Here is a 24,013-nt window from a genome sequence, read left to right as displayed (position 1 = left end):
GTCCACATTAAATTTCATTTGCCTTTTGGATGTTATAGAATACTAGTAAAAAAAGGCCCGTTTCTGTAGCCAATGAAACGGGCGCTAGCAAGGCTTTCCTGTGCCCCCCCCCCCCCCCCCCGTCGTCAATGTTGGTGAATTGCTCCGCCTCCACCCTCAACGTCATAACGTTTGACGCGAGGGCGGTGAATTGCTCCGCCTCCGCCGTCAATGTCATAACGTTTGACGCGAGGGCGGGGCCCAGAGACTGTGTTTTTCGAGGCTTCAGAGCTTCCAACATACGAACCTTGGCTTCAGTGACGTCAGAAGCCAATAGAACGTTGAGGGTGAGTTTTATAGGGAGCAGATGGGCGTGGCTGAGTACTGAGGGTGAGTAGTCCCAATAGTAGCCTAGCCTACCAGGAGGACAGGAGTTCAGGGCTTCACTGCCACAGATGGAGTGAGCTTCAGAACTCTGAGGGGGGATTTTATTTATATAGATTGTGTAGGGCAGATCCATGTGTAACTCCTAATTCCTGCCAATTAAGTGCTTGTTAACTAATAATTGATTGTTAGTGCTTAACTGATCAATTCCAAGACCAAATTTGGTGACCTATACGCAGAATCCGGGGATAAATCTTTTCAGCATATAATTGCAGTTCACTGTCAATCAGAATAATCACCTGGTTCCTCCCTCCCTCTTCCCTTTGGAAAGATGCTGGTAGGAGTTCCACCTCAGACGTGGCTGCATGAATCCAAATTGTCAGATTAACGACTCTGGCATGCCTTTCCTTCATGCAACAAACAGAAGAAAAACTGGCACTTACCAATCCGAGCGTGCCCAGGATGAGCAGCTGCAGGGGATACTTCCCAGTGCCCATGATGAAGCTGGATCTTTCCTGGCGTTCGGGAACCAGCACCCCCTACTGGCTGAGGTGCTCCCTGCTTCCACCACCACGAGCTGCAGCCTCTGCTATAAGTCAGGAAAGGCAGCTCTCTTTTTCTCTCTCATTCCTCCCTGCCTTCTTACCCTCTCTTGCCGGTGTCTGTGCAGTTGTAGGAGGGAGTCTCTTGGAAGGACCCCCCCCCCCCTTAACCAAAACACCAGATTAACACTGTCTGCCCCTGCAGTGCTGCCTCCTCTCAGACCCCTTCAGTCTGGAGAGACGTGCAACCTGCCGGGAGGATTACTCTGCCACCCGTCTCTCTTTTGGACCCATTCCCTCCTCCTCCTCCATCTGCTTTTATCTGTCGCTCTCTCAACCCCCCCCCCCCCCCCCCCCTCCCTTCCCAGGCAGCTCATCAGCTGTAACGTTTTGAGATAAAGGCACAGCAAGGCACCATGTAAACGCTAAACCTCGGTTTCTTTCTCTGCATCGCGCCCAGGAGGCAGGATTACTTGCATTATGGATTAGTGGAGAGCCCCCGGAGCACATTGCTACCCCCTCCCCCATATCTAAAGGTCCCTCTTCCCCAGCTGGGAACCCGGGGGCGTAGGAGCAAAACCAGAAGTTCAAAATGCCTTCAAGCCACTTTTAGAGACACTGAGATTTGACATTTAACATGCTGGGAAAACACACTCTCTGTGTCCTTCAGGATAGTCATCACTGTAAATAAGGCTGTCTCAAGCCCCAGGTCAGTGTAACAGCTGGATCCGGTCCTGGTTTTCCCTTCTGAAAGTAGAAGCAGAATTTCCAGAGGTGTGTCCTGGTGCTTTCTGACAAGGGTGCAGGGGTAAAACTCAGCACAATGTGACCCCAAGTCAGTGGTTTCCATATGAACATGACTTTTTCTTTTTTTTCACAGAGACAATTTCAACCAAAACAGATGTTTCTGTGATGGAGCTGTGGTCTCGGTCCAATTCCCAGTACTCAGGGGTCCATATAACTGAATTCATCCTTGCATGTTGGCAGTGAAAGTCAGCATTTTCTCAAATTTAGAGGTGATGAGGAACTGAGTTTGATTCCCACTTCAGGCACAGGCAGCTCCTTGTGACTCTGGGCAAGTCACTTAACTCGCCATTGCCCCATGTAAGCCACATTGAGCCTGCCATGAGTGGGAAAGTGCAGGGTACAAATGTAACAAAAAAACAAAAACAAAAAAAATAACACGTGGAAGGGGACAGAACCCGTGGGGATGGGGTGGGGGTAGGGCAGATCCCATGTCATACTTTACTTTGAAGGCTGTTCATGAACTGGACAGTTAATTATGTTTCAGTGCCGCAGACGAGGATGTTTTCATTTTTTGGAGAAACAAGCGTAACTGCTGGCTGCAACTGGCAAAATTTGCACAGGGGAACGTGTACATTCCTGCTGCCATCACATCTTCTGGGAAGATATTTTCTATTGCAGGAAAGAAGACAGGAGAGCTAGACTGAATCCGGAGATTGTTGATGACATACTCATCCACAAAAAATCATAACAGTGCTTCACAGGGCATATTTCTCCCCCGCTAGGGATTAGAGTTCCTTCAGGTAGTAGAAGTCGGCTATTGTTGGGGTTGGAAGAGTAGAGGATGGGGGGGGGGGGGGGTTTGATTTAGTTGTTCATTGCTATTATTGTTTTCTATTTATGTTTTATAAACAACAGTATACTTTAATAAAAAGATTTAAATATAAAATCATAAGTGTTTGAGGCTTCTGCAGATGAGGACAGAGCCTGTGGGGACAGGGTAGGGATGGAGACAGAGTTCGGGTGATGGGGTGGGGATGGTCAGTATTCTCATTGGAGAAGGGTAGTTAGTGGGGTTCCCCAGGGGTCTGTGCTGGGACCACTGCTTTTTAACATATTTATAAATGACCTAGAGATGGGAGTAACTAGTGAGGTCATTAAATTTGCTGATGACAGAAAGTTATTCAAAGTCGTTAAATCGCGGAAGGATTGTGAAAAATTACAAGAGGACCTTACGAGACTGGGAGACTGGGCGTCTAAATGGCAGATGACGTTTAATGTGAGCAAGTGCAAAGTGATGCATGTGGGAAAGAGGAACCCGAATTATAGCTACGTCATGCAAGGTTCCACGTTAGGAGTTACGGACCAAGAAAGGGATCTAGGTGTCGTCGTCGTCGTTGATGATGCGTTGAAACCTTCTGCTCAGTGTGCTGCTGCGGCTAAGAAAGCAAATAGAATGTCAGGTATTATTAGGGAACGAATGGAAAACAAAAATGAGAAGGTGCGACCACACCTCGAATATTGTGTTGAATTCTGGTCGCCACACCACAAAAAAGATATAGCGGAATTAGAAAAGGTGCAGAGAAGGGCGATGAAAATGATAAAGTGGATTGGACGACTTCCCTGTGAGGAAAGCTAAAGCGGCTAGGGCTCTTCAGCTTGGAGAAAAGGCGGCTGAGGGGAGATATGATAGAGGTCTATAAAATAATGAGTGGAGTTGAACGGGTAGATGTGAAGCATCTGTTTACGCTTTCCAAAAATACTAGGACTAGGGGGCATGCGATGAAGCTACAATGTAGTAAATTTAAAACGATTCAGAGAAAAGTTTTCTTCACTCAACGTGTAATTAAATCTGGAATTTGTTGCTAGAGAATGTGGTGGGGATGGTTAGCTTAGCAGAGTTTAAAAAAGGTTTGAATGGCTTCCTAAAGGAAAAGTCCATAGACCATTATTAAATGGACTTGGGGAAAATCCACTATTTCTGGGATAAGCAGTATAGAATGTTTTATACTTTTGGGGGATCTTGCCAGGTATTTGTGACCTGGATTGGCCACTGTTGGAAACAGAATGCTGGGCTTGATGGACCTTTGGTCTGTCCCAGTATGGCAATACTTATGTATTTTATGATGTGTCAGAGCCCATGGGGACGGGGGACAATTTTGTCCCCATCTCATTCTCTCATCTGTGCAGAGAAGGTTGTGGGACTCCTGCTGCCCAACAAAACTTTCAGGTCCTTTTACTAAAGCATGTCCAAGGAGGCTTTTGGCGAGAGACTGGGGGATTTGGCATGCACCGGAAGGTAACAACTGCTCCATTCCTTCTACCACCCCTCTTACAACTATCTCTAGTCTCTACCATATCTTTTCCCCTATTTTCCTCTGTTGAAATGCCGTGTTATATTGAATAAAATTAAGCATAAATCATAACTAGAAGTGGTGCCTAATGTAGCTTAAAATGGAATATCACGGGATGCGCTCAGGTGTCCTGTGACAACTTCCAAATGTGCGTGCGCTAACCATGTGCTAAAAATAGATATAGTAACAGTACATATTAAATTTCCAACAGTCTGTTAAAATTAAAAATCTCTTAGGATGAGGGATTCAAATAGATTTTTATTCATTTTATTTTTTATTTCTTCATACTTGTATCCCACAATTATCCAAAAACGAGATATTGATTTAATTACATTTCCAAGGTTGTATGTCACTTTGCACATGTACAATTTTAATTAATTCAGTGCAGGTGTGAGATCGTTATTGCCAGGGCTTTTTTTGAGGGGGTACTTGGGGGTACTGAGTTCCGGCACCTTTTCCATTGTCTGCTAAAATTGACCCATGGACCCCAAGTTTTAATGAAAGAGCTCAGGCTCTACACACCAATTCTGCCATGTCATAGATTCTGTGACTGGCTGCAGGGGGCCTGGCTATTGTGGGGTGGGTCCCTCAGTGTTCACCCTGCCCCTGAAGGGTGGCCTTGCATTTGAGTACCGTCACCTTTTTTGCTAGAAAAAGCGCACTGGTTATTGCAAAATGTTTAAGGGCTCACTTTTTTCAGGACACAGTGTAAAATACTTGATCCTGGTCTTTCTTTGTCACTTCTGAGACATTAGCTGTAGAAGTCCAAATTACTGGACTTCCCATCTTGACATTTGCTGTACTCAGACCTTAAAAGTCTGCCTAGCATGTTCCAAATTACTGGATTATCTGTCAAACCCCTCTCCAGCCCATCCGAAACCAGATTTCCATATACAGAACACAGACTATAGAAGTCTGCTCAGTACTGGCCTTAATTCATCACAGCTGGAGTCGCCAGGCAGCCATTTAAGTTTTGGGGTTTTTATACTGTTCATTTTCTAATTAGAGATCCTCTGTGTTCATTCTGTACCTTTTTGAATTCCTGCACCATTTTTGTCTCCACCACTTCCCTCGGGAGGACATTCCAAGCATCAACCACCCCACAACCTCAATTTATATCCTCTAGTTTTACTTTCTTTGGAAGAAATGTGTTTCTATATCTCATCTTAGGGTATACATTGGGGGAGGAGTGGCCTAGTGGTTAGAGCACCAGTATTGATATCCAGAGGTGGCCAGTTGAAATCCTGCTGCTGCTGCTCCTTGTAATCTTGGGCAAGTCACTTAACCCTCCATTGCCTCAGGTACAAAATTAGATTGTGAGCACTCCAGGGACAGAGAAATACCCAGTGTACCCGAATATAACTCATCTTGAGCTACTACTGAAAAAGGCGTGAGCAAATCCAAATAAAATAACTATTCAGATCTTGCAGTCTCTTCTCATAAATCTTTTGGTCCAAGCCCCATACCATTTGTGTCACCTTCCTCTGGACTGCTTCAAGTCTTTTCACATTCTTAGCAAGATAAGGCCTCCAAAAGTGGGGCCTCACCGAATCAACAGCTCCTTTTTCTGCTGATTCTGCCTCTCTATGCAACCTCACATCCTTCTGACTATGGCCAGTGCCTTGTCACACTGTTTCATCGCCTACAGATCCTCAGACACCATCACCCCAAGGTCCCTCTCCCTGTCTGTCACCTCCTAGCACATATGTCTCCCCTGGATTTCTACTCCCCAAGTCTGCATTTCATTGCATTGAATTTTAATTGGTATGTTTGTGAGGCGGAGAGTGGGTGTTAACAAAGAAATACCTCATGAGCCCTTACTGCTTACAAAATAGGTGGCTCTAAGTGCTCACGCAGTCATATTTTGGGTGAATCTCTTCATAAAGGTGGTTAATAAATCTTTTTAATGGCCGACTGGTCAAAATGGCCTTAGTGTATGGAATAAACCCACATAAAGGCTCAGTAAAGCCGCTTTTTAACCACAGCTTAGCAAAAGGACTCTACTGAGGACTTAGGGTACCCATTGCTGACAGTCCAACACTTTTTCTGAGTGTTAAAGAAAACATAAACAAGGAACAAATAAATACAAAGATAACAGTTGACCCTGCCACTGTTGCCGGAGGCTCAGGGGATCTGAGTGGAGCCTCCTAATCTTGGTTTCTAAGGTACAATGTCAGATTTCAAGGCAGAGCTGCATGCTCTCTGATTTCCATCTTAATTAGCAGCTGCTTCCTGCCGATGGGTGCTGACAAGCTGATGAGATGTCTGAGGTTGTTCATCTATTTGCCAGATTGTACTGTTTTCCTAAAGCTCCTGTGAGGGTTTCTTCTCTGCCCAGCATAAGTTGCTGTGGAAGCTCTTGGGAGCAAAGGTCAGGCTGCCCTTGTCCCCTTAATGCTTTAGCCTTCTGCCCTCACTGCACATGACGGAGCGACTCCTTCTCTTCATTTGAATAGTAAATAGTAAACAGTAACATAGTAAATGATGGCAGATAGAGATCTGCTGGTCCATCCAATCTGGCCAACAGGGTGGCCAGAGCCGCATCTGCCACTCATATTTTTAAACACTGGTTGTCAAGTCTCCACCGTGCCAACCATATAGACAGCCAAACGTGAGGGAGTCTTGGTTATAACCACAGATCATCCCCAAGTATTGCTGATAGTATTCAACTTACCAGTCAAGATGTCTTCCCTCCCCCCTGAGCGGCACAGAACCCTCACTTGCAGGATCTGACAATAACGTGATCTACAACACCGGAATCTCTGAAGCTTCACCTGTCTTTTGCCATTTGTGGGACACACATCATCCACATCTGTCCGACATTGGCCTCGGTTCCCTCAATGCTGGAGTTGCTGGATCTTCTTTTGCTTTTTGTGGGACATAGACTGAAGAAATCTGTGCAGCATCAGCCTTGGCTCCCCCATGCTGGATTTCGTTAACCTTCTTTCAGTTTTTTTTGCTATTTGTTGGGGGGCAGACTGTAGGCATCTGTCCGGCATCAGCCTCAGTTCCCACTGCTCTTTCCCAAGATTTCGGTGTAGTTAAAACATGAATCACAGTGATACAGGTCCAAAACTGGATTTCAATAAACCACAGTCCTTTTTACTTTCTAGGTGTCTCCTGATTCACCAGATTTTTGTATCCTCATGGTGCAGGCTGGCTAATGTTTGCTTTATAAGGTCTCCGGTCAACTCCAGATTGTCATGGGCAGGCTGACCCAGTCCTGGCTTAGTTTCATTGCATTTATAGCTGTTTACAAGTCAATATCCATTTACAAATAACTGAATAGCTTGTCCATTTGTCTGTAACTAGATATTCAATGAAATCAAGTGCTGTTGAATACCACAGGTTAATACTCAGGACAGGTATCTTTATTCAGGTGTCCTAACCCCTCTTTAACCAGATCTGGTTAATTCTCAAAACTAAAGCTAACTTCAAATGAATATTTTAATTTCTTTTCTTATTGTCTTCTCAAAGTCTTCCTCTTCCATGAGGCCTTCAGTCTCCCCCCCACCCCCCTTGTTTTTTTAAATTTTATTTTCCATTGATTTAATTTTCACTCTTTTTTCATGTTATTTTCCTTTGGACCGTGTACTAAATATATCAATATACACTAAATTAAATCACACAAGCCCCTTTGCATTTCTTCTTAATGGACCCTATTTCATTTGGTTTACAATAAACAACATAGAGGGCCATAATCGAACAGGGGCAGCCATCTCTAAGTCCGGCGCTGTAAAGAGGTGTCCCCGACCGTATTATCGAAACAAGATGGATGGCCATCTTTCATTTTGATAATACGGTTGGGGCTGGCTAAATCTCAACATTTGTGTCGACCCCAGAGATGGCCAGCAACGGTTTTCGCCGATAATGGAAACCGAGGCCGGCCATCTCAAATCTGGCCAAATCCAAGCCATTTGGTCGTGGGAGGAGCCAGCATTTGTAGTGCACTGGTCCCCCTCACATGCCAGGACACCAAGCGGGCACCCTAGGGGGCACTGCAGTGGACTTCAGAAATTGCTCCCAGGTACATAGCTCCCTTCCCTTGGGTGCTGAGCCCCGCAAAACCCACTCCCCACAACTGTACACCACTACCATAACCCTGTGAAGGGAGGCACCTACATGTGGGTACAGTGGGTTTCAGGTGGGTCTTGGAGGGCTCCCATTTACCACCACAAGTGTAACAGGTGGGGGGGGGATGGGCCTGGGGCTGGCTGCCTGAAGTGCACTGCAGTGCCCACTGAAACTGCTCCAGGGACCTGCATACTGCTGTCATGGAGCTGGGTATGACATTAGAGGCTGGCAAAAAATGTTTCCAATTTTGTTTTAGGGTGGGAGGGGGGGAGGTGATCCCTGATTCCCATCGGTGGTTCTCTGGTCAGTTTGGGCACCTTTTTGAGGCTTGGTCCTGAAAATAAATGGACCAAGTAAAGTCGGCCAAATGGTCGTCAGGGCCGGCCTTCTTTTTTCCATTATCGGCCAAGGTCGGCCATCTGTTAACCCCGCCCCCGTCCTGCCTTCGGTATACTGCCGACACGCCTCCTTGAACTTTGGCCGGCCTTGCGACGGAAAGCAGTTGAAGGCAGCCAAAATCGGCTTTCCATTATACTGATTTGGCCGCCATTGGGAGATGGCCAGCCATCTGCCGATTTGTGTTGGAAGATGGCCACCCTTCTCCTTCGAAAATAAGCAGGATATTCCCCTAATAATCAGGACTGGCTCCGCTTGTTCCCAGGGCAGGGTTAAGTTAAAAGCAACACAGACACATGCTTAGGTTTTGCACATGCGCCAGAGTCACCATTGCTGCAGACTGCTGAGGAGGGCAGCATATTGGGTGCAATTGGGGGAGGGTCTTCACTGGCGGTGCTTGGGATCCTCACAAGCCGCTGTTGGGTAGGCTTGAGCTCTAAGTGTGTGGGCTATGCCATTGGTTCCCTCCTAGTCCTAAAAGGACACACCCACTACCCGGAGATGGAAATGCAGCGAGAGAAGATCCCCGAAAGCAGGGGGAGGAGCCTGTCAGACATCCCAAAAAACCTGGAGCACCAAAAGAAGAGCAGAAGAAAGCCATTCTGGCACCTCTTTGAAGCAGCATGTGCACCTGACCCTTTTTTGCCTGGCTACTGTGCACCTTCCAAATTTGCTGAACTAGGCAGTTGCCTTTGTTGCCTATGGCTAAAACCAGGCCCGAGGCCCATCTGTCCTTGCATCATCATCCAGAATTTTTCTCTCCCAAAATTCAAGAGAACAAAAATAGCCCTCCTAGATGTCCTGCTGGCCAGTTAAATCACTCGGGTGGAGCTATTTGCTGTTTTACTCAGCAGTTAGTGCTGCTAAATATTATCCCAGACAGCTAAAGTGAAAGCCGGCTATTTTGTGGGTGGTCCAGGGGTGGAGTCAGCACTTAGGGACCCTTTTACTAAGGCGCACCAAAAAATGGCGTGTATTGGACGTTCACAGGTCCATTTTTGTCAGCGCACCTGCAAAAAAAGACCCTTTTTTGCCAAAAACGGACGTGTGGCAAAATAAAAATCAGCACTCGTTCGTTTTGGGCCTGAGACCTTACCGCCACCCAGTGACTTAGTGTTAAGGTCTCACATGTTAACTGGACGGTAATCAATGTACGTACTGTTACGATTTTGCTCATGTTTCAGGCTCTCATTCATCTCGCCCCCTGCTGGCAAGACCTGGTGGCTGCTGTGGACTAACTACTTGCCGTTTCCCATGTTCCAGAAGTCATGCTGATCCGGGTTTTCCAGCCTTCCAGACTGGCTTGGGATTTTTGGAACTAAGCAGCACCCTTACCTGGTGAACTCCCTTGTTGTTTGCCTTTATTAACCACCTGGAAGCTTTCTAGTTTGCCTTGCAACAGAGGTCCTCAGTGGAGTCTTTGACTGTGAGAGTTTTGTTGCAGTGCTACCTTGCTACTTTTTGTGTCAGCAAGACCTTGTCTGTTTCTTGATTTATTCTACTGCTTGCTGCCTGCCCCAGACCTGGCTTGTTTACTGGTTTTTCTTCTGCTTGCTGCATGCCCAGGAACCAGCCTGTTCACTGGCTTATTCTACTGCTGCTGCCTGCCCAAGACCTTGTTTGATTCGTGGACTTTTCTCCTGCTCGCTGCCTGTGCTTCTGTTCCAGTCCAGTCCTACCCTGTTCGGTAAGTCCTGCCGGCCGCCTGCAGCCAGGGGCTCAACTCCTGGTGAAAAGTGGCTAAGCGCAGGTGAAGACTAGGGTTCCTGCTTTGCCTGGTCCAGCTCGTTGCCTCTGCTGCTACTCCTGTCCAGCTGCTCCAGTCCGGTCTGTGTCTTGCTGCCTGTTTGAGGGGTTCTCCTGCTACTGCCGGCCATCGGTAGTGGTCCAAGGGCTCACTGTTCATGACAGGCGGGAAAGCGTGACACGTACAATGCCAATTACCACCCGGTTAGCACCATGCGATAAAAAATAGAAATTATTTTCTGCCGCACGTTTTGAACGTGCATCAAAATTAGAATTAGCGCCTAGAGCATGCAGTAGCCGGGCAGTAGTTGTAATTTGACGCACGTATGCGCCTACGCGTCTTAGTAAAAGGGGCCCTTAACCGCCTAAGTTAAATGGCCATATTGAACCTATCTTTGTTGGGTTTCACTTAGCCAGTGATGCTGAATATCACACTTCACCACATAAGAGGTAGCCGGTTGCATAAGCCTGGATATCCAAAGCCATTGCCCAGCATTAAATATCTGGGAAGAACACTGCCACTTGCTAAAAAAAACATTGCTAGCTGAATTTTTGGGTCCTCTCTGACTGAGACTAAGCACCCTCCTGAATCTGGAACTTGGGCTGCGTCCAAAGAGTGACGGGAATGGAAGATAGCTCTGTTCCTGCACTTCCATCATAATTTGCTCTGTGTGATGCAGCTGATTTTATGCAGAGGTACATATATATTACAGTTCTGCTGACAGCCCAAAAGGAAAAATCACTTGAGCAAGCAATTCAATTGATTTCAAGAAGACTTCTATGCAATAATGTTAAACAGACTGAAAGTGCAGCACCCCTGACACTCATCTCCTGCTGCTCCTGAGTTGAAATTGATGCTTCTTGCTCTTTGGCCTGTCAGGACCCTGAAGGAGTGAAATAAACTCCTTGAATGTCCCAGGGGAAGTAAAATTGTTTTTCTTGCACACCCCTAAGCAAACAGGGAAGTCTAAGTGGCTGTTCCTGGAGCTGAGTGGAATCTTAAAGGGTCCTAACCTTATCCCGTTGTTTCACTGCTGGAAATGGTCTATTTCAAACACGTAGAGACAAAAACTGCTCACCATTCAGACTCAGCTCCTGTAATTCTTTGCCAACCCAGTCTCCAGGGCATACACCAGCAAGATATATCTACAATAAATGATATACTTTGGAGGCAATTCTATCTCATGTACATTTATTGCAGATATCCTGAAAACCTGATAGGTTGGGTCTGTCCTCAGGGCTGGTTTGAGAACCACTGGACTGAACCAAAAGAAAAACAAAGTTACAGCAGTGTTTCTCATTGTGTTTTTGGTGTCTTAAGAACAGGAGAACATAAGAATAGCCATACTGGGTCAGACCAATGATCCATCTGGCACAGTATTCTGCTTCCAACAGTGGCCAATCCAGGTCACAAGTACCTGGCAGAATCCCAAATAAATAAATAAATAAGAAACCACCTTCATGAGATTTCCTCCCTCTGCCAAGAACCCTCCCTTACACAGTTTAAATCTCTTCTCAAAGACTTCCATGAGGCCTTCAGTCTCCCCCCTCCCGCCCCCTTCCTAATTTCTCTACCCCTTCTTTCTTTTTTCACTTCTCTGCTTTAGTATGTTGTAAACAGCATAGTTGTCATGGATGGACGTTTTGCGGTATATCAAGCACTGGAAATTAATATAGAGAAAAAAGATCTGCGGAAGCTAGAAGAATGGTCTAACGTTTGGCAATTAAAATTCAATGCAAAGAAATGCAAAGTGATGCACTTAGGGAGTAGAAATCCAAGAGAGGCGTATGTGTTAGGCGGTGAGAGTCTGCTAGGTACGGATGGGGAGAGGGATCTTGGGGTGATAGTATCTGAGGATCTGAAGGCGATGAAACAGTGTGACAAGGCGGTGGTCGTAGCTAGAAGGTTGTTAGGCTGTATAGAGAGAGGTGTGACCAGCAGAAGAAAGGGGGTGTTGATGCCCCTGTATAAGTCGTTGGTGAGGCCCCACCTAGAGTATTGTGTTCAGTTTTGGAGGCCGTATCTTGTTAAGGATGTAAAAAGAATTGAAGCGGTGCAAAGAAAAGCTACGAGAATGGTATGGGATTTGCGTTACAAGACGTATGAGGAGAGACTTGCGGACCTGAACATGTATACTCTGGAGGAAAGGAGAAACAGGGGTGATATGATATAGACGTTCAAATATTTGAAAAGTAATAATCCGCAAACGAACCTTTATCGGAGGTGCAAATGTGGTAGAACGAGAGGACATGAAATGAGATTGAAGGGGGGCAGACTCAAGAAAAATGTCAGGAAGTATTTTTTCACGGAGAGAGTAATGGATGCTTGGAATGCCCTCCCACAGGAGGTGGTGGAAATGAAAACAGTAACAGAATTCAAACATGCGTGGGATAAACATAAAGGAATCCTATTCAGAAGGAATGGATCCTAAGGAGCTTAGCCGAGATTGGGTGGCAGAGCCGGTGGTGGGAGGCGGGGATGGTGCTGGGCAGACTTATACGGTCTGTGCTAGAGCCGGTGGTGGGAGGCGGGACTGGTGGTTGGGAGGCGGGGATAGTGCTGGGCAGACTTATACGATCTGTGCCCTGAAAAGGACAGGTACAAATCAAGGTAAGGTATATACAAAAAGTAGCACATATGAGTTTATCTTGTTGGGCAGACTGGATGGACCGTGCAGATCTTTTTCTGCCGTCATCTACTATGTTACTATATCAAATCCTAACCCCCATCCTCAAGAACACCTGCAATGTAATTAGGCTGATTATTTGTAGAGAAGTCATATCCAGGGGAGCCGTTTGGGTTGGGGACTGGACAGAGTCACAATTTGTGGACCTGCTCCAACATAGGCCTGATTTTGCAAGAGCTATGCTGGAATTATACAAGGACACAAAAGCCCCTATGGATTTCTGTAACGTAAGCTGCAAATTGGTACTTTTTTGCTCTTCAGATAGGCTTTTTTTTTTTTTTTTTTTTTAGAAAATTACCCTGCATATGGAACAGAGATGAAGCTCCTGAAGAGGGACTAGTGATTAATTGTCTCATTTTCAGTTGTCCTTGTACTGAAGAAAAGCAGTCTCACAGCTGCTCACCTAGCTTCAGGGTTTATTGATAATAAATAGAAATAAAACAAAGCAAAGAAGAGAAAATAAAATGATACCTTTTTTTTTTTACTGGACTAACTTAATACGTGGTTTATTGGGAAAGAGCTCTAACTTCCTCTGAGTTCATCTCTTTGCCCATAGCTGTAATAAAGGTCTAGACTCTCTTTTATTTCGTGGTCTCCTCGAAGTCCTCATGTGGCCTTCGAGGCCTTTCTCTAATATTCTCTAACCATTTTAGCCTAGTGTGCTGAGAACCAGGAAAGTCAGGTTGAAATCCTACTGCCTCTCCTTGTGATCTTGGCCAAATCACTTAACCTGGCACTGCCTCAGGTACAAATTGAGGGGTCAATATCTGAATGGTGGTAAGAACCAAGGGGGTCTTTTACTAAAGATTAGCTGGAGTTATTTGCAGCAGGGCCCAGAAGAATAAAATGGAACCTGCTGCAGACAACTCGAGCTAACCTTTAGTAAAAGACCCCCTCAAGTGAAGACTGGTAATCTTCAGGTTTCACGCAGGAAAGTAAGAACAGCAGATCACATTTCAGAATGACAAGATCATTTATACTTAACAGGTAGGATCTTACACAAACGTGTGGCCACATTTCATGGGCTGCATTAGGGTTTAATGTTAATACAATAAAATCAACTTAAAAGAACAAAATTTAATAAATCAAAAGAGCAAATAAACCCCCCTTGTACAAATCCGTTCGGCAAAAGTGAATGGGCTGTGTCGGCATTACCTCAACGGCAGCTGCTAGTGGGAATTGTAAAAGGGGGGAGGTGGGGCACAAGGGGCTGTGCACCAAATGGATTTTAGGGGAAGTGGTGCCTATGTGCACCTTTCCCTCTAAGCTACATAGCTACGAAACTGCCTCACTTTTCTCCCACCACTGCTACTTCAGTGCAGGGGTAACAGCAGCAAACCAAAGTAGCTATTGTTGTCACAAAGCCCCACTATGTAGACTTGTGGCTGCCGGTCCCTGCCCTGGAACAGGAAATGATGTCGGAGAGACAGGGACTAGCAGCCGCGAGTCTGCATAGTTCGGCCCTGTGACAATAAGTCTACTTTGTTTTGTCGCTGTGGGTCTTTTTTTTTCTTTCTTTTTGAAAAATATTTTATTGAGTATAATTGAAAATACAAAAATATATAGTTAAATTCAGGTATAAATAAGTTACAAATGTATAGTATTAACAAGAACAGTACAACAAGTACTACAGAGAAAACATGAGTACAATGAGTGAATATCCAGGATCAAAGTATAAATATTCTCAGATAACAAATAACAAAGTGGCTGACCTTTGTGATTTATATACTAGAAAATTATCTACAGTTTTCCATTTTAACAGTTTACGAGATTTCTGGAAAGTACAACTTAAATTATTTTCATATTTCTTATACAATATAACTCAATTCCACCACATGTGGAAAGAAAGAGGTGAGTTATCCTTCCAATGATTAACAATGAGTTTAAGGGCAACAGATATTAGAAATGTACCTGATTCATCAGATATTTCAGGTAGGATAATTGATTTCCATTTAATAAGCTTCAAGGAGATAGTAGCTGACAAGTGAAGGATATCAGATATTTTACTCCAATCCTCGGACTAAAAGTTGGAGATTGGAGATTGCTACATTCAAATAACATATGTGAAAGTTTACCAATTACATTAGAACATGACCAACATTGATCCGACGGAGACTGACTACTGGTCCTTGTTTTCCTGGGAGTCCAAAGTGAATGATGATAAATGAAATATAAGGATTGTGAGATTGACTAGTGACTATAGGGCTATGGATCCAAAATGAGTTCCATAATTCCTCTGGTATGTGGGTGTTCAAATCATTTTCCCATATTTGTTGAGTTACTAGGCTATAGTTTCTTTTACTTAGTTATCAATAGAAATCAAACAAAATAAAACATAGAAAAGAAAATATGATGATACCTTTTTTATTGGACATAACTTAATACAGTTCTTGATTAGCTTTCGAAGGTTGCCCTTCTTCGTCAGATCAGAAAAAAAAAAAACACGGCTACCACACTCTTTTACTTAATTGAAATGTCTTGTAGTAGATCAAAGTGCAATGAGAGCAGTGAAGAGTCTTGAAGATGAAAACTTCGATTGTACGTTTTTTAAGGAGGAATTTGTGATGAAACTTCACTGGTTCCCTATCAAAGAACGCATAAGTTTCAAAGCCCACACAATGATCCACAAGATTCTCCATGGCGAATCCCCAAGCTACATGACCAACTTGATTGATCTTCCAGCCAGAAATAGGTCCAAATCTTCACGAACATATCTCAATCTTCATCTTCCCAACTGCAAAGGCCTCAAATACAAAACCTGCTATGCATCCAACTTTTCCGTTATAGGCAGCCAACTCTGGAACGCAATACCATGACGCATCCGAACAACCAATGAACACCTACCCTTCCGAAAGCTGCTGAAAACTTACCTCTTCAAACAAGCTTACCCAAACAACCCAACTTAATTCTGGAACCTAATTCCACTTCACCAGCTCCACCCATCCTCCAATCCTCTCCCCCACATCTCTCCCCATTGTCTCTACTCTTTTAACTTGAACATCTCTTGATACTTTGTATCATACTTTATGTATCTATGTGATACTTTGTACCATACCTTGTGCCATACTTTGTGTTATCTCTGTGATACTTTGTACCATAGCTTGTAAGCCGCACTGAGCCTGCTATCAAGCAGGAAAGAGCGGGGTATAAATGCTATAAATCAATAAAATAAATAAATAAATAAATGAGGAGATGGTTTATAGAATGTTCCAATTGTAGGAAGTGGAGGAATTCTGCATCTGGAAGGTTGTATTCAGTTTTAAGTTGAGCAAATGATTTGCATTTATTATTTAGCAATAATTGATTTCTGAACCAGATGTTATGGGAATGCCAAATCGGCCAATGAATGGTCGAATTGGCAATTAATATATTCAAGCTATTCCATTAGACAGAGTTATGAAGCCCATTGAATTACTAATTGAAATGAAACAAGAGTAGTTTGCCCATCTTCAAATCATTGCTCAAAGCCCACGTCTTCAAAGTCGCCTTCGGCACCTGACCACTACACCTCTACTCAGGAAATCTAGACTGCCCCAACTTGACATTTCGTTCTTTAGATTGTAAGCTCCTTTGAGCAGGGACTGTCCTTCTTTGTTAATTTGTACAGCGCTGTGTAACCCTAATAGCGCTCTAGAAATGTTAAGTAGTAGTAGTTTTTAAAACCAAAGGTATTTTTAAGTGAGTAGGTGACATATTTGCTGGTTTATTCAATGGGATATTTGGAGATAAAGCTATTTCCAATTTCAACCAAGTGGGTGTAGAAAATGAATGAGATGTATGAAACCATTGACTTCCTTGATTTAGAATGAATGCTGAGTGGTATTGAACAAAGTCTGGGAAGTTTACTTCTCCAAGGTGTTTAGCAAGTTTTAGTATTCTAACAGCTATGCGAGGAGGTTTGTGTTACCAGAGAAAGTCTGAGCAGTTTATCTAATTGTTTAAAGAAAGATGGTGGAAATGAGAGTGGGAGCATACTTAAAAGGTAATTTACTCTGAGAGTGAGTGTCATGTTTATTGTCTCAAGTCTACCCCACCAACTGAGGAATAAGGGAGACCAAAACTAAAGAACATAATGGACATGACACAACTCTTCCGTTGTACGATTCCCTAGTGTGGCTATGCCACATGAACTTTATGTTACCACAACATCACTGTGTATTTGTTCACACCGGAGTCTGCAAATGCCTCTCCAGTACTATGTAAGCCACATTGAGCCTACAAATAGATGGGAAAATGTGGGATACAAATGTAACAAATAAATAAAAGTAAAATTTCTCTGTTTTTGTCAATAGTTTTGCATGTTGAATGACAAAATAAAATACCTAAGTATTTCACATGTGAGTGTTTAATTTTGAAGGGAAATTGAAATCATTCTTGAATGTTGATACTATCATGAATGGGAAGACATTCTGTCTTATCACAGTTAATTTTGTAACCAGAGATATAAGAAAATGATTCTATTGTTGATAATACATGTTTAATGGAGGGTATGGTGATATATAACATAAAGTCATCAGCATAAATAGATAATTTAGTTTCTATGTCTTTTAATCTAAAGCCTGTTATATTAGGTTTGGATCTAAGGGCTATGGCTAGTGGTTCAATTACTAAATTGAAAAGAGGAGAGAGAGGGCAACCTTGTCTTGCACCTCTGGACATGGAGAAAGGGGCAGACAGCTGGTCTTTAACATAAATCTTAGCAGAAGGTTTTAAGTATAAGACATTGATCATGTTAACAAAGAGTGGACTGAAACCAAACCACCTGAGGGTTTCAAATAAATATGACCATTCTACTCTGTCGAAGGTTGTCTCCGCATGTAAAGCCAAGGATGGTTGGGGCATCTGTTTTAAAGAGAGAAAATGTTACAGAATAAGTGTGCATTATCAGCTGTAGCTCTTTTTTGGCATAAAACAATTTTGGTCTGGATGTATTATATAATGGAGTACTTTGACCAATCTCAACGCTAGGATTTTTTTTCGAAAATTTTGCTGTCTAGATTAATCATTGAGATTGGTGTGCAACTGGCAACAAAGGTAGAGTCTCTTCCAGGTTTAGGAAGGACAATAATTTGGGCAAGAGGAGAGGTGTTTCAACTTGTTGTGATGTTATCATATTAGTAAAAAAGGATTGTAATAGTGGGGAGAGTTCTTTATAGAAACATTTATAATATTCAGCACTAAAGCCATCTGGCCCTGGTGCTTTGTTTAGTGGTAGTGTCTAGATTGTAAAATGATTTTCTGATTTTTGTTATTGGGGATTCTAATTGGCTTGAGCTTCAGTAAGTGTCTGATGTGGAAGGGGTGTTAAAAAATTATTAATGTCTTGATTTGAAGCAGTGGATTCTGAAGAGTATAAATAATTATTGAAACTGTTTTAAAATGTTGACATCATTCACTATGGAAGTGTTACTAGAGTGAACTTTGATAGAAGTTACTTTGGATTTAAGCCTCTTTCCTTTGAGATAGTTTGCTAGAAGGCGTACGGCTTTATTTTGTTGCGAATAATATCTGGCACTAATGTTGACTATTTGGTTTTGTGAAAATTTGCTGTAAATAGAGTTATATTCATTGCAGATTTTGTTAAGTTCCATGAATACTTATTATTAAGTGATTTGGCAAATATTAATTCTAGGGATCTAATTTCTGATTCAAGTGTATTTAGCTTGGCTTTTTGTTGTTTATGTCAGAAAGCAGTATAGCTAACAATTGAACTTCTGAGGACTGCTTTAAAAGCATCCCACCAGGAGGCTAATCTTCGATTTTGTTGAATTGTCAATAATCATGTGAAGCTTTTTTGATCGTTTCTTTGAATTTAGGATCAAATGTAACATAGTAACATAGTAGATGACGGCAGAAAAAGACCTTTATGGTCCATCCAGTCTGCCCAACAAGATAACTCATATTTGCTGCTTTTTGTGTATACCCTACTTTGATTTGTACCTGTGCTCTTCAGGGCACAGACCGTATAAGTCTGGCCAGCACTATCCCCGCCTCCCAACCACCGGCTCTGGCACAGACCGTATAAGTCTGCCCAGCACTATCCTCACCTCCCAACCACCAGCCCTGCCTCCCAACCACCGGCTCTGGCACAGACCGTACAAGTCTGTCCAGCACTATCCCCGCCTCCCAACCACCAGTCCCGCTGCCCACCAGCGGCTCTGGCACAGACCGTATAAGTCTGCCCAGCACTATCCCCGCTTCCCAACCACCAGCCCCGCCTCCCGATCTTGACTAAGCTCCTGAGGATCCATTCCTTCGGCACAGGATTCCTTTATGCTTATCCCACGCATGTTTGAATTCCGTTACCGTTTTCATTTCCACCACCTCCCGCAGGAGGGCATTCCAAGCATCCACTACTCTCTCCGTGAAAAAATGTCCCTTGTGGTTTTGGTTTTGGAGACCATATTTTATGCCCACATTGCGCAAAAGTGGACGGAGGGAGAGAAATTGTTTCCTTCATTGTACTATCCATTACCATAATTATAGTATTCCCTTCCTGCTTTTGCGACAATCAGGCGAGGATATTTGGATCTGGCCAGAATGAAGGAAGAAGTCTGATGAGCCCTTTGTAGTTCCAGTTTGGATGGGAATTGTAATTGAAGGAACTGTGGAATCCATTTCTGTAAAAAAGAGATAGGATCTAGTCCTTCAATGCCTTCTGGTAATCCAAGAATAGGGAAATTATTTCTTCTAGAGCGGTTATTCAAATCCTCTATCTCGCGTTCAAGATGGAGGATAGATTTGTGAATATGAGGTAGGGCCTGTACTTGTGAGTCATGTACATTGTCTATTGTCATGAATTTCAAGACTGGTTGAAAGTGATGATATTTTCTGATTCATATTTAGCATCTCAGCTTTGATTTCAGCCATGGAAAGAATTATCTTTTAAGATCTTTTATTTGGAGTATTTCTTGCATCAAGACAGTAAGAGAAATATCCTCAGACTTACTGGGATCATGTTTACTTGGCAGGGGAGGGGGGGATGCAAGATTAGCACACCTGACTCCTGTCTCAGTTGTGAAGAAGGTTCTGATTTTTGATGTTGTTTGGGATTTGACATTTCGTTGATGAAAGAACATAATTGTTTTAAGATATTAGTCCATATGACAAAAAAATTACTTGGAGATCCTGTGGCGCAAAGGCTTTGTGCGTCCATACTTGTTCAGGCTCACGAGCTCCCCTTGCCGCTGTTGGTATGGACTAGAGTAGTCAAGGATGAAGTAGTAGCAGCAGTGGGGGTGTCAGAGGGAGGGGAAGGGAGAGAGGTCAGATGCTGGAAGGAAGGGGGCAAACAGCAGAGAGGACAGACGCTGTTTGGGAGGGTCAGAGGGAGAGAGGGGACAGGTGCTGGATGAAAGGAGGGAGAGAGGAGATAGATCCTGGAAGGAAGGGTCAGAGAGAAGGGGGAGGAGGGAGAGCGGGAAGGGACAGTTGCTGGATGGAAGGATGGAGAGTGGGAAGGGGCAGGTGCTAGATGGAAGGAGGGATAGAAGGGACAAACACTGGAAGGAAGGGTCAGAGAACGGACAGGCGCTGGAAAGAAGCATCAGTAAGATGGCTTAGACAGGGGATAGATGGTGAAATGAAGGTGAGAAAGAAGGGACAGACTGGAAGATAGGGAGAGAGAAAGGGCGGATGCTGCTGGAATGGTGAAGAGAGAGGGGACACACGCTGCATGGAATGGGGAGGGGGCAAATGCTGGATGAAAGGGTGGGGAGAGAGGGGGCAGATACTGGGTGGAAGGGGGAGAAAGGGGCAGATGCTGAATGAAAGGGTGGATAAAGGGGGCAGACTGGGTGTCAGATGCTGGATGGAGATAAGGGAAAGAGGACATCCAGAAAAGAAAATATACTGGTCAGAGGAGAGAAAATAGAAAGAGGGTGCTGTATAGTAGGGAGGAAAGAGAAGGTGCTGGAAGAGAGGGGAGAGTTATGTGGATAAGGTGGTAGCCCTTACCAGTCAGGTTTTAGAACAGGTCATGGGACAGAAACTCTACTGACTTTACTCCTTTCTAATGTTAGAGGGCAGGTGGACAGAGGAAAGGTTGCTTCCTTGTCATCAGCAGCAGATGAATCCATTAACTGATGGGTTGTATCTGCCTACTAGCAGGTGGAGAAAGGCATATAGGTTTGCCCTTTCCCTGCCTTACCCATTCCCCCCGCCTCCTGGAGTCCCTCTGTTGCTTCTTGCCTCCAACTTTCCTCACAGTGTTAAAAAAAAAAAAGAGCGTCCTTTTACAGTGTGGCTGTTCTGAGGCTTTTTCCAAGGATTCTGGTTCTGTGCAGCTTGACCGGAGTTCGTTGACTCGGTCTTCTGAGGGAGAGTGATGCCCAGCTCCTCCGGGGAGGTCCCATGGACGCCATTCCGAACGGGGTAAGTTTTGGTGCGAAGCCACCATTTTATTGCTATATTTCCGTCCAGTCAGGCGATGGCTGCTGAAGGAGTTAAGCACTGCTCCCGTTGTGGTAAGCGCAGATCAGCAGCGGGGCTGTGTAAAACGTCCTCCATAGACGCTCGCGCTAGTACGAGCATGCCGAGCGATGATTCTTCCCACTCGATGGAGCTGGCAGCGGGCACCATTTTGGAAGCGCCGCATGTCTCTACCCTCGCAGTTGCAGAGGCGTCTGAGTGTAGGGGGACGCCTCGTTTTGAGGCTGCCAGAGGAGCTCCAATATCCGTTTCTACTAATTCGGAGGCGGAGGGTCAGGGTGAGTTTTTCTCCCCTGAGTTTGTGCTTTTAATGCATAAAGCATTCATGCTGAAAAGAGCTCTGCCGCAGGTGTCTGACACTGCATTGCATCCTGGGTTCCCCCAGGGTGTTGATGCCCAGGGGATGGCTTCAGAGGTTATTTCCTCCCCCAAGCGTTGGAAACGCGCTAAACATAGATGGATAAATTCCCCGTCTGAAAGTGGCGCATATCCTTTTTCCCCCCCGTGGTCGGGATGTGGGGAGTCTGAGGGATCTGGCAGGCCCTCATGGACGGATGGTCCCGATGAGGGTGCCTGTTTGCCACTGGATTCTGATGATCTCAATACAGTTCGGATTTTCCACTGCGACGAGCTGCCAGTGCTCATTACTGATGACTTGCAGGCCCTCTCGATTGATGATCCTGCTGAAGGCGGTGCCTCCTCTGTTACTCTTAGGAGGGCGAGTACTAAGAAACCTACTCTACTACTACTACTTAACATTTCTAGAGCGCTGCTAGGGTTACGCAGCGCTGTACAATTTAACAAAAAGGACAGTCCCTGCTCAAAGGAGCTTACAATCTAAAGCACGAAATGTCAATTTGGGGCAGTCTAGATTTCTTGAATAGACGTATAGTGGTTAGGTGCCGAAGGCGACATTGAAGAGGTGGGCTTTGAGCAAGAATTTGAAGATGGGCAGGGAGGGGGCCTGGCGTATGGGCTCAGGGAGTTTATTCCAAGCATGGGGTGAGGTGAGGCAGAAAGGGCGGAGCCTGGAGTTGGCGGTGGTGGAGAAGGGTACTGAAAGGAGGGATTTGTCTGAAGAGCGGAGGTTACGGGTAGGAACGTAAGGGGAGATGAGGGTAGAGAGGTAGGGAGGGGCTGCAGATTGAGTGCATTTGTAGGTTAGTAGGAAAAGCTTGAACTGTATGTGGTACCTGATCGGAAGCCAGTGAAGTGATTTGAGGAGAGAAGTGATATGAGTATATCAGTCTAGGCGGAAGATAAGACGTGCAGCAGAGTTCTGAACGGACTGAAGGGGGGATAGATGGCTAAGTGGGAGGCCAGTGAGGAGTAGGTTGCAGTAGTCAAGGTGAGAGGTAATGAGAGAGTGGATGAGAGTTCGGGTGGTGTGCTCAGAGAGGAAAGGGCAAATTTTGCTAATGTTATAGAGGAAAAATCGACAGGTCTTGGCTTTCTGCTGGATATGCGCAGAGGGAAGAGTCGAGGATGACTCCGAGATTGCGGGCAGATGAGACGGGGACGATGAGGGTGTTATCAACTGAGATAGAGAGTGGAGGGAGAGGAGAAGTGGGTTTGGGTGGGAAGACAATAAGCTCGGTCTTGGCCATGTTCAGTTTCAGGTGGCGGTTGGACATCCAGGCAGCAATGTCGGATAAGCAGGCCGATACTTTGGCCTGGGTTTCTGCAGTGATGTCTGGTGTGGAGAGATAAAACTGAGTGTCATCAGCATAAAGATGATATTGGAAACCATGAGATAAGATTAGGGAGCCCAGGGAAGAGGTGTAGATTGAAAAAAGAAGGGGTCCAAGGACAGATCCCTGATGAACTCCAACAGAGAGCGGGATGGGGGTGAAAGAAGAGCCATGAGAATGTACTCTGAAGGTACGGTGGGAGAGATAAGAGGAGAACCAGGAGAGGACAGAGCCCTGGAACCCAAGTGAGGACAGTATGGCAAGAAGTAAATTGTGATTGACAGTGTCAAAAGTGGTGGATAGGTCGAGGAGGATGAGGATGGAGTAATGACCTTTGGATTTGGCAAGGAACAGGTCATTGCAGACTTTAGATAGTGCCATTTCTGTCGAGTGTAGGGGGCAAAAGCCGGATTGAAGCCGATCGAGGATGGCATGAGAGGAGAGAAAATCAAGGCAACGGCTGTGAACAGCACGTTCAGGTATCTTGGAGAGGAAGGGTAGGAGGGAAATGGGGCGATAGTTGGAGGGACAGGTAGGGTCAAGTGATGTTTTTTTGAGGAGTAGTGTGACTACAGCATGCTTGAAGGTGTCAGGGACAGTTGCAGTGGAGAGAGAGAGGTTGAGGATATGACAGATGGGGGGGGGGGGGTGACAGTGGGAGAGATGATGTTAAGTAAGTTGGCCTTTCCTGTGCATGACTCCATCCAAGAGCATATTTCAGCTCAATGGTCTGACCTCGATGGGCCTTTGAAAGTGGCCAGGGCTATGGGTCAGATTTAACCTCTGAGTGAGGAGCACTTGGCCCCTTTGCGGATGCCTAAAGTGGACGCAGTGGTCACGGCGGTGACTAAAAAGACCACTCTCCCAGTAGAGGGAGGGGGTCGCTTTGAAAGACATGCAGGACCGGCGGCTTGAATCCACGCCTAAGCGGTCCTTTGAAATTTCGGGCCTTGCCCTGAGGGCATCGATTTGCAGTTCCTATGCAG

The 24,013-nt window shown here is 44.9% G+C and overlaps 1 protein-coding gene across 1 annotated transcript in view; it reads right to left on the bottom strand.

Annotated features, from left to right (window-relative positions):
- Positions 1-9,669, bottom strand: part of LOC115481407 (vasoactive intestinal polypeptide receptor 1-like) — a 141,053-nt gene extending 131,384 nt beyond the window's left edge. Inside the window, exon 1 of the mRNA XM_030220494.1 lies at positions 9,633-9,669. Coding sequence (XP_030076354.1) covers positions 9,633-9,669 — 37 coding nt within the window. The remainder of the gene's footprint in view (positions 1-9,632) is intronic.
- Between the last annotated feature and the right edge of the window lie 14,344 nt (positions 9,670-24,013).

The sequence above is a fragment of the Microcaecilia unicolor genome, chromosome 12, assembly GCF_901765095.1.
Source record: "Microcaecilia unicolor chromosome 12, aMicUni1.1, whole genome shotgun sequence".
Taxonomy (NCBI): domain Eukaryota; kingdom Metazoa; phylum Chordata; class Amphibia; order Gymnophiona; family Siphonopidae; genus Microcaecilia; species Microcaecilia unicolor.
The sequence above is the reverse complement of the archived record's forward strand: the minus strand, read 5'-3'. Positions and strand labels throughout refer to the sequence as shown.